The 11,143-nt window shown below is 35.6% G+C and overlaps 1 protein-coding gene across 2 annotated transcripts in view; it reads left to right on the forward strand.

Moving 5' to 3' along the window:
- Positions 1 to 10,577, forward strand: part of GXYLT1 (glucoside xylosyltransferase 1) — a 63,257-nt gene extending 52,680 nt beyond the window's left edge. For both annotated transcript variants that reach the window (XM_001167787.7, XM_522357.8), the window contains one exon: positions 4,470 to 10,577. In XM_001167787.7, the coding sequence (XP_001167787.1) occupies positions 4,470 to 4,631 (162 nt within the window). In that variant the 3' untranslated portion in view covers positions 4,632 to 10,577. The remainder of the gene's footprint in view (positions 1 to 4,469) is intronic.
- The last annotated feature ends 566 nt before the right edge of the window (positions 10,578 to 11,143 follow it).

Below are 11,143 nucleotides of genomic sequence, written 5' to 3' on the forward strand. Positions count from 1 at the left end.
ATGTTAGCTATTTCACTGCTACTAAGGAAGAAGTATTAATACATGTGATCACTCAACTCTCATTTAGATATGCTGTCTGTTCTACTACACTGTTTAATCTTACGTGGGTGGAAACAAAGCAAATAATAGGAGTGCTACTTTAGTTTAAATGTGGGGGTCAGGAGAAAAGCTGATGACCCCCGTTTCCTAGGTTCTCATTATTTGTTAGTGACTGAAATCCTCCGGTCTATGTAGCCTCATCAATAGCAGTGAGAATAAAAACACTTCACTATAATCCATGGTGACAGAGATTGTTCTAGAACTGTGAAAGAGTGTCTCAGTTTTGCCTTGAAGGGCCAGGGAATGCCTCCTTGAAGAGGAGGCTTTTGAAGTGGGCCCTGAAGAATGAGTAAGAGTTTTCCAGGTGGGTGGAGGCAGTCTGGGCTGACAACTGCCTGAGAAAAAGGTTCAGAGGCTGTGAAAAGATCCACGGAGAGGTCAGGCATCCATCTGTTCAGTGTGACTGGAGTGATGGATGAAAGTCAGCAGGGGCCGAAATGAAGTGGATGTGGAGGTGGTATGCCATGTTAAGGTGATGATCTGCCATGAAAAGGAATTAAAGTTTTCTCCCAGAAATCTGTTTCTTAAACTTGGTGGTAGACAAAATGCTAACAGCATTGTAGGCTACAGTTCTAGTGTATTATTAGCTAAGTTTCTTGTCGTATAAACTTGACAGATGCAGCTTCTAAACAATCAGTTTATCATGGTATGACTATACTCACTGATGAATTATAAAATTTAGTGTTGATGTTCATTTTAATGTAGCAGGCTTTGTATGCCTTCAGAAATTAATACTGTATTTTAATAATGCTTTATTATGGGTTGTCAGAAGGTGATAAAAATGAAGAAAAGTGCTTGTGGGGTTCTGAGACTTTGCAGGATAGAAAAGAAATGCATTCCTATAAAAATGAGATTCCTTTGTTTCCTTTGAGTATTAAAAAAAAATCTACTATTAGAGAATTAAATTTCCCTGGTTTTATTTGATCTTTTCTTTGGTTTATAAGTGTGTACCTTTAAAAATACGAGTAATAGTTTTAAGTTGATTAATTACACTTGATTTTTTTTAAAAAAATCTTATTTTTAAAAGGATTTCAGATGATTAATTATCTTCTGTGTTTGTTTTGGGTCTGTGTTAACTACAGCTTACATTTATTCATTTTTCAACTTAATGAAGTTACTCTGTCTTTTATGGTGCTCCTGCTTAGTGTTTTTATATTTCCTTATCTGTAATTCAGTAAGAAGTGTAATTTTTAAAAGAATTGTATTCAGACAAGGATATTTATGCAAGTTTCAGACAGAGGCTTAGTCATAGCCATGGAATGCAGTGAACAGTATGAATTATAAAGGATGTGAACCATCTTTAAAGTGTAAATTCATGGCTATGTCTACCAGCAAATCTGTTTTTATAGTCCATGCATATTTGTTAAATATTAGTTGTTGAGTGAATAAAAATGTTTAAAAATTGCAAATTCAAAATCAGAACAAAACATTTTATGGCTCTGTAAGGTATTTTCTGCATCATGCATTTCATTCTGAATTATATTTCTTGATGTTTTGTGTTAACTTTGATTTACTTTACACCTTGCTTATATTTGCAAAACTCTCTGCAAAGCAGTCTTGAATGTTTTCCTTCCCATAGTACTGACTTGCATATAGTGAACACTTAGGATTTGTTGGATTGAACTGCCATTCTCCTATATTTTCCAAAGATGTACTATTCTTTGAAAATACCTCAAATTGCCTAATTTTGGTCATCACAGCTTCACTATTTCATGTCGTTCAACTGACAGTATAAAGCATGAGCTTCCTAAAAATCAGTGTACTGGGCCCTGTGCCACTGAAAAGAGGAAACGATTAACTGTACATGGAAAGGCTTCTCAGAGGAGCTGACATTTGAACTAAGCTGTAAGGATGATGAGTACCAGGCAGAGAAGAAAAGGTAAGGATAAGTCAGGCATAGTATATAGTATAAAAAGAGGTCTGGAGTCAGGTAAGGGCACGTGTGGCCTCTGGGAAAGGGACACCTAGATGTAGGTTATGTACTGTACAAATATGCAGGCACTGCAGATTATGTAAATGGAAGAATGCAGTGTCTTTAGGCTATGTTTATATAGGTGGAAATTTTGGAAATTTATCTTCTTCCTTAGAGGTCAGATTGCTTTTTTCATATGATGGGCAGAAAGAGGTCTAACTAATGAGACACTGTTTTTATTTAAGAAAATATTCATCAAATGGCTTTTTTTTTTCTCCAGTGAAGAAGAAAACATTTTTTAACCACAAACACTGGGATTTGAATCACATGAAAACAAAGAAACTTAATCTCGAGCACTACATACTCCTGGGAATCAATAGTCTTCCTCTATTCTTAAATGCTTTCATTTTATTGTCATATAGTAAAAATAATGATCATAGTAGTTTGGGCTTCCCATAATTTTCTGCCACTCAACCAGTTGTTCAAGTGTTTTTTGTGCACATTGAAATATTTCTTGAAAGTATCACTTGATGAAGTTTACCTGCTTCAACCTGGCTACACTTTTAACCCCAAACAAATTTGTGTATCTGTTTACAATACAGCACTTTCCCCAGATTTCCACCATTCATTGAGCTTCATCCTTCAACAGGATTTTTGAACTGACTTGGCATGGTGTTTGCTCAATGTTTGGATAAGTAGTGCTGTCTGGTGGTTAATTAAGTGCATGGACTTTTGGAGCTAGACTGTTGGGACGGAATCCTGGCTTAACCACTTACTGCATTTATAACTGAGAAAATCCTCTCTCCTTGCCTTAGTTATTTCATTGTCAGATGGAGATAATATTACCTATATTATAAAGTTATTGTGAGGCTTAAATGTGTTAATACATATACAACTCTTTTATATGTATATATATTTTATTATACTTTAAGTTCTAGGGTACATATGCACAACGTGCAGGTTTGTTACATATGTATACATGTGCCATGTTGGTGTGCTGCACCCATTAACTCGTCATTTACATTAGGTATGTCTCCTAATGCTATCCCTCCCCCTTCCTCCCACCCCACAACAGTCCCCGATGTGTGATGTTCCCCTTCCTGTGTCCATGTGTTCTCATTGTTCAGTTCTCACCTATGAATGAGAACATGCAGTCATATACAACTCTTAGAATGGTGCCTGGCATGTAGGTAGCAAGCACTCTGTGTGCTATTGTTATTTTTGTTACATTGTTCCTGGCTAAGTTTCCCCATCTCTTTTTAAAACTTTTATCTTCAAAACAATTTTAGACGTTTATCTTGAGTATGTGTGATTGATTTTTAAAAATCACTCCAAGGGTGATGGTTTTATGCAGTTAATGCTTACAGTTTTTCTTGCTCAAAAGATGCCAAAGTTTAGGATCTCTTTGCATCTCTACAGTGACAAAACCCATGTTTTAAACAAACATCCAAGTTCATCCTCTTCTCTGTAGATTGACTGCAGCTTCCTGCAGACTCACTAAGTGTGCTTGGGGTGGTTCTTTCATTTCCTCTCCCTCAGCGTGCTAGTGAACCTCAGGGATAACCTGGGAGATTTCTGGTTCTGAATTTCCTTTGTGATTTTGCATTTTTCACCAGCTTCAACTTCCATATAAAATGTTCTACTTTTAAGCCCCATCCATCTTTCTAATTGAAAATACACCTAGTTGAAAATACTAAATCACAAAATACCTGGTTGAAAATACAAAGATTACTTATTATTTCCACTTTACTACCACAGCCTTTTCCAAAATTTATTTCTCGATATTAGTATATTTTATAGTAAAAGAAGGACTCTAGCCAAAAATATGTCTTGGGACAAACAGGTCAGACAACACTCAACAGATTTATTTTCTGTTTTACTTTTTAGACTTTTTCCTGTGCTAGTCTGAATCCCCATGAAGAGTGCCTAATATTTAGCAGTTTTCAAATGTGTTTATTGTTGGGATCCTTCTGTGCAGTTAGGGTTCTGTGGGACATGCTGAACTATGTTATCATCTTACATTCCTCCCACCATATGCCTTTACTTCATTTCCTTCCATTCCAGCCTCAGCAGTATTATTGCCAGAGTGGTTTTTAAAAGGTGGGACGCGGGTGTGGTGTGTGGTAAAGCTCTTCTTTTAGCCAGTCCACCTTTTATTAGTTTCACCGAGATACTCGTAGGGCTTTTGGTTGTCTTCTTAACCAGTATTTCAGTCTTCTCTGCCCTTGCGCATGTTCTCCAGGATTCCCCCGGAGATTTACCATGGCTGTCTTTCTTTAATGGGAGATAATAGTTCTGTTTAATTTATTGAAAATATTTGTTAAACATCTAATTTCTGTGAGACGTTAAATGGAGATCGTTCATATTAAACTGATTGAAGAAGTTTGGAAAATAATTGAATTTATATATGTACCTTTGCCTTTTAAATTTTTTATTTTTAAAAATTTTCTTTCTCTAGTGTTCTTTTGAAGATGACAACATCCGTTCCTTATTAAAACCTTTAGAACTGGAACTACAAAAAACAGTGCATACATACTGTGGAAAAATTTACAAAATATTTATCAAACAACTAGCAAAAAGTGTAAGAGATCGTTATGCCAGATCACCAAAGGAAAAGTGATTCTTGGTGACTGCTTAATCAAATGGATGAAAACAAAGAATCAGAAGATAAGTGTGAAGGAATCATCTTGGATGAAGTATTCAGGAAGGAATTACTCATCTCCAGAATAATTTTTTTTTTCCTAAAGAAGTTAAGTAAGCAGTATTTTCAGGTAATGAAGAATAAGTTAAAATCTTGGGCCTCAACATTGAACATTTTTTATCTGTGATGTTTTGTAATGTTACTTGCTATCATTCCAGTATTGATGAAAATACTATTGAATGGGTTTAACCTGCAGACTTCTGTTGACTCATACTCTCAAGAGTGGTAGGGGTGTGTAGATGGAGAAAATGTACCTCAAACAGTGCCAACACTCAAGACTGTGAGTAGAGCAATAATTTTATGTCAGCACTAACCTCACTTTAAATGTGTGAGAAAAAAGTTTGTTTACAGGAGCAGAAACAGTTCTGTTTCTAAAGAAATGTGATGTAACTGATGTAACCATTGACAATCTATGTGTGCCTTTATACATTTCATCTCTGTTTTAAAATATTTTTATGACAATCATGTTTAAAATTATTTTTAGATTACAAGTAAGCTGCATGTTAAAAATTGAGCTGTGTAAGGTAGAGGAAAAATAGTGAAAACTTTGGGATTTTAATCTGTGTGTGCGTGTTTGTGTGTGAGAGAGAGTGAGAAATGTAATGTTTCATTTTGTATGCATTAAACTGTCTTGCCAAAACTCAGATCTAAGATTGTTAAATAGATATTTGGGGAATTTTTTTTAAATCACTTTAAATGAAAAACGTCAGCTTTACTGGGCATTCTGGAAGCAAAATATATTATGCTGATGGTAAAGTGAGAACCTTAAGAGTATACTCATGATGGTGGAAAGTGTGATGGACCAAAATGCATAAGCTATATACTTCCTGTGAGTAGTAATTTTAGTTACAATGGAGTAGAAAAATGTGGTCCATTTAAACTTGTCTTCTACCTCATAACGGCCTTGCAAGATACTTTTGAAGAAGCAAATGTCTAGAGCCTTACTTTAAGTAAGTTAAACAACTTAAGTGGATGATTTGGAATAAGATTGTTACATCCAGCTGTAGAAAATGTGGTTTTAATTGGGTTGATGTGCATATCTTCCTTTTTTGAATATCACCTAAGACAGTTAATTTTTTTAAATCTTGAGAAATTACTTCTTTGGCATTCTTGACCTGTTAGCTAATATAACTATAGATTCTGAATACTTAGCATATACTATGCTGGGGCACATATCTTATTTTACCAACAATATGATTATCTATATGGTTATCTTCTTTTTCTCCCTGATATTTTAATGCTCAAGTAGAAAATGGAAAATCATGAAGGAAAAATATAACCTGTGAAAATTGTGGCAGTTAGCTTTGTGAAGACACAGTGACCTCTGTGGAGACATGGAATATGCAGAAAGAGATGGTTAGTACAGTTGTTCTGTCGTCTGCAGTTCAGTCAGGGACAAATTGAGAGAGGAAAGTTTAAGCAGGGTGCATTAGAAGTTAATAACCAGTCCAGCATTCTTAGAACAGATGGGTTTAGAGAACACGAGTTGTAGTTCCTTGGCAGAATGCCATGGTGAATATAAGAAACTGTGAAATTGAGCTTACTGAGTAGAAAATGAGAATACTAAAAATGTGAAGTTTGGAGGGTATGTATTAGATCATTTCTAATGGTCCTCAAATAATGATCATTGCCTGCCTGACTATATAAGATTCTTGTTGGGAGCTTAAGAATAGATTCCTGAGCTAGGCCTTTGGAGACTCTGGCATGCTGTGTCTAGGAGGGAGTCTGTAAAACAATTTTTAATGAAGAAATTTAAAAATTACACAAAACTAGAATAGTGCATTGGTACTCAACATCCAGATCTGACACTTATCACTATCTTACCATGTTTGCTTCGTTTGTCATTTTTTTGTTTGCTTAAGTATCTTAAAATCCCAGACATCGTGTTATTTCACTGCTGTGAACACTTTGGGTAGATACCACGATATCACACCTAACAAAGGCAGCAGCAGTCCTTCGGCTTCATCTCATAGCCAGTCCTTAAGCAAATTTCCCTGATTATCTCAAAAATCATCTTCTAGTTGGTTTGTTAGAATCAACAGAATATAAGTCACATGATGATTTTGTTTTTAACAATCACCTCAGATGACTTTGATGTTAGCTACTTTGGGAACCACTGGAAATTATTTTGCCAACTTGAAAGTTCAAGTTAGGATACCACAATTCTTGGCACGTTTGGTGGATTATAAATGTGATTTTGAAATATTAGAGGAAGCATTTGGGGTTAATGACAGGATATGAATTTATATTAGTAAGTTTGATAAGATAAAATTTCCTCAGTGAACGGAGAATCTCAGCCCCATGGGCTCTAATTGATTGGGACTTGTGTAGAGCGTGGTCACAGTTTAATCCAACTGGACTGTATGCTGTGGTCTCACTCATGTTGTGGCTTATTTACACTGTCGCACACTCTACATTGTGGATCAGTTGGAAGGTTCTTCATCTGGTTTATTTAGACCTGACCTAATTGATCATTTTACCATAAATTGAATTATAGTGAAAACTGTCTTTTAGGTACTGTTTCTACCTAAAGTTAAAGGTATCACAAAATGTGTATAATAATTTTTAAATGAATTTTCTGAATTTATCTTTAGACAAGGTAATTCTTTTGAATTCTAAAGAAATGCAGTTCTTGGAGTTGATGAGAGGTTAAATTATAGATGGACAACTTAGAGAACGTATTCCATCTTCATATAAATGGTCTTTTATAAAACATAGTGTATCTATGCAGTTTATATAAACTACATGATTTATTATTTGAGTCTATGTATTCTGACCTCAGAACTATCTCTGGGCTACAGTATTACCAAAGTGGGATGCCTTTAAAATGCAGTCAAACTTCATTTGTATGAAGTAGAAAAGAACTTGGGAAACCTTTAAAAATATATATTGTGATTTACGCTTTAAGAAAATGCATACTTTTTTCTAATGAAGAGTAGTTCATAATATATAAGGGTTTTAAGGCCCTGAAATAACATTAGTGCTTACTCATTGCTCTCTCATCTTGCCTCCAGTCAGATGTTATTGGTATAGTGAAAAGAAGACCAGATTTTGAACTAGATCTGGATTCTGTTTTTAGTAACTCAGGCATGTTATTTAACCTTCTCTGTGCCTTAGGTTTTTAAGTACAATCAGTGTACCCTTCAAACCTCACAAGATGAAACTCAGAAGAGATAATGGATTTGGAAGCATTTTGCGTGGCTTATATTATGCCACGCCAGTGTTACTGTTGAAGTTCTATTTTGTTCTGTTGTTTTCTGTACAGAGCGTTCAGTTTACTCAGGCTGAATGTTTTCTGACATATATCTCCAGTATGAATTTGTTTATGTAAGGAAGAGTTTTTCAGGAAGAGAAAGTAGAGAAGAAAAGAATGATGTAACTAAATCAAAAAAGAAGGAAAAGAGAGGAAGTGAGAAAAGGGGTGAGGAAAGAGAAAGGAGTAAGAATGGGAATGGCAAAGGGCAGAGTAAGAGAAAAGATGGAATGAGTGTATGGAAAATTGAGAAGTAGAGATGGAGAGAAATGGTGTGGAAACATTTACTTTTTGAGTTGTAGCCCTCACACTACATCAGTTTGCTTGCCTGGGCTCTCTGGGGTCAGGAAAGGTGCTGACTTCCATGGAATGGGGCAGCAAGGCCTGCTGTATTTGGTTTGTTAGTACTAGAGTTGTTTCCCAATCACCCTACTCACTGATCATTTAGTGCCAATTCAACATTTTATGTCTTTTTTTTTAGTGGATCCCAGTTTGTGAGCTAGGACCTGTGGAAATACAAGTATCTTCCTTTTTAACTTTATTGTTTTAGCCATCCCAAGTGTTAGACTGCAAGACTAACTACATATTCCCCAGTGGAGGTTGGAAGTGGAGAGGACTGCTTCATTAGGTCTGAAGGGGGCCAAGGAATGTGTTGCAGCAGTTTTCCCAGATGATACTGACGAGAGGCCAGGTTTGGGAATCACTGCCCTGCCTTGGATGGCAAATTAAGCAATAAATTACACCTATTTATTCCTCAGTTGGGATACTTTCAGTTGAACCATTCTGAGTAGATTTAAGAGAACAAAAGACAGCAGAAATACCTTAGAAGATATTATTGGTTGTCTTATTTTTCAGATATTTGTATTTAATAAATACCTTAGTAGTAGTCAGAACCTCTTTGAGATGTTTTTAGAAAGACCACTGATTTGTTTTTTAAAATAATTTTTTTGGTTCCTTAGAGTAGAGAAGAAAAGTAGGGGTGCAATATGTCAGGTGTGGGGCCAGTTATCCATTTATTAAATGCAATTTCAAGTGTCTTAAAACAATAATTGCCTTATTGCATTTTAATATTTAATAAAGTAGATTAAATAAAGATTTGTATTATAACAGTTATTCTTTTATACATTGCCAAAGCAACCCTTTTTTGCCTATTAAAATCTGGCTAAACTGTTCTGATGTTGTTTCTTAATTCATTAAACATGAAACTAGGTTTTACCAACTAAATTATATAAAGACAGAAGTCTAAAAATGGTACAAGAAAATTTTTTTTAAAAAAATTAATGTGTTATTCAAATATCCAGCAATTAAAGACTCATGAGAAAAACAGAATAGCATATTAGATGTAACAGTTTAAAATGGATTGCAAATCAATGTCAGACTTAAATAGAAAATATTTATTATCACCTCATTTCTACCAATAATTTCAGATGTTTAATGGGACTTTGAAAAGATAGGAAAAAATAGAAATGAAAATTTATCTCACCTTTAATACTGTGAATACTATTTGGAGGGTCCCTGGTCAGACATTTAAATATCAAACTTAAGAACTGACATGGAGCCTTTGATTAGTTTATATACAAGATCTGAATATTTACACACATAGCACACTATAGCAACCTCTTGTAAAAAATCATGAAGATAGAATGCAACAGTGTATATTCTATTAAAAAGTAAATTGGCTGGGTGTGGTGGCTCATGCATGTAATCCCAGCACTTTGGGAGGCCGAGGCAGGAGGATCGCTTGAGCCCAAGAGTTTGAGACCAGCCTAGGTGACAAAGTGAGACCCCATCTCTACAAAAAAATTAAAAAATTATCCAGATGTGGTGGTGTTTGCCTGCGGTCCTAGCTACACAGGAAGTTGAGGCAGGAGGATTGCTTGAGTGCAAGAGTTTGAGGCTGCAGAGAGCCAAGATTGCACCATTGCACTCCAGCCTGGGTGACAGAGCGAGACCTGTCTCAAAAAATAAAGGAAATTGGCTTTGACTATGAAAAACAGCCATTTTCAACCTTTTTATAAAACCTCTTCAGGGAATATTGGAATATTATTTTTGTCAGGCAAAAATAATCCAGGGCTTGAGCATTGCTGTAGAATATGTTATCTGTTCAAAACTTAGCAGAGCACGCATGCATCACATGCATTGTCATCAGTATTTGAGAGCTGAACCAATGGTTTTTGATGGTTGCCATAACAGAAGATCTGTGAAGAGGATGGTGGTTTGCACCTGTTCCTGAAGTCAAACTGGAAAAGGTTGCAGGTATTTCAATTTTCTCAATCATTTTGCATAAATGTATTAATATTTTGAGTAGTAATAGTTCTAAACCTGCAGGAAGGCATCATTGTATACTGTGGTATGTAGAGAATACTACTCTTATACTGCTCTTTATCTTAAAATGTTTTGGTATACTGTGAATATTTTCCTCTAAGTATTTGGTGTATTTTGACAGTTATTAAAGGAGAATATAAAATTAAAGATTCTGGTCTAAACTAAGAATAATGGAAAGTTGCTTCGTCCTGCCTTAGAGGAGTTTTCAGTTCATCCTCTTCTTGAGAAACTATGTGTTGCTGTTACTAAATAAACATTTACTCAATAAACGTTTTTATTTCCTCAAATTATATGTCTGGATTATTTTAGCAATCAAAAACAATTGTAGAATCTTTGGGATTGAGGTGCTTGAGAACCAGGAGTCTAGGTGGAGGGCAGTTCCTAGATTGGCTAATTCAGCAGCTGAACAGTGTCATCAAAAGCCTTAGTACCTTCTGCCTTTCATTGCCATTCTTAACAAGTGAGTCTGATGTCTCCCCTTATGGCTCCAAAGTGACCACAAAGGTTCCAGGTGGTGGATGATAAGAGGCTGAAATATCTTTTTTTTTTTCTTTTTTATAAGAGGAAGGTTTCACCTGCCCCCATTCACTTGCTCTCATGGCCACAGCAAAATGTGTATTATCTCCAAAGCAATCACTTTTCAAAGGGAATAAAGCTCCTATGATTGGCTCAGACCATGAAGATCTGCCCTTGAAATTAAAAATGATCTCCCCTTGAATAGCTGCTCGGAAAAAGGGGAACAACTTCCAGGTTCTGGATGAAGTTAGTGGGTAGGAGTTTGTAGGGAGTTTGGAAGATAGCTGCTCGGTGGGCAACAGACCATGTGTTGTTTTACTGACCCAAGTATTTCCTA

Source organism: Pan troglodytes, chromosome 10 (assembly GCF_028858775.2).
Source record: "Pan troglodytes isolate AG18354 chromosome 10, NHGRI_mPanTro3-v2.0_pri, whole genome shotgun sequence".
NCBI lineage: Eukaryota > Metazoa > Chordata > Mammalia > Primates > Hominidae > Pan > Pan troglodytes.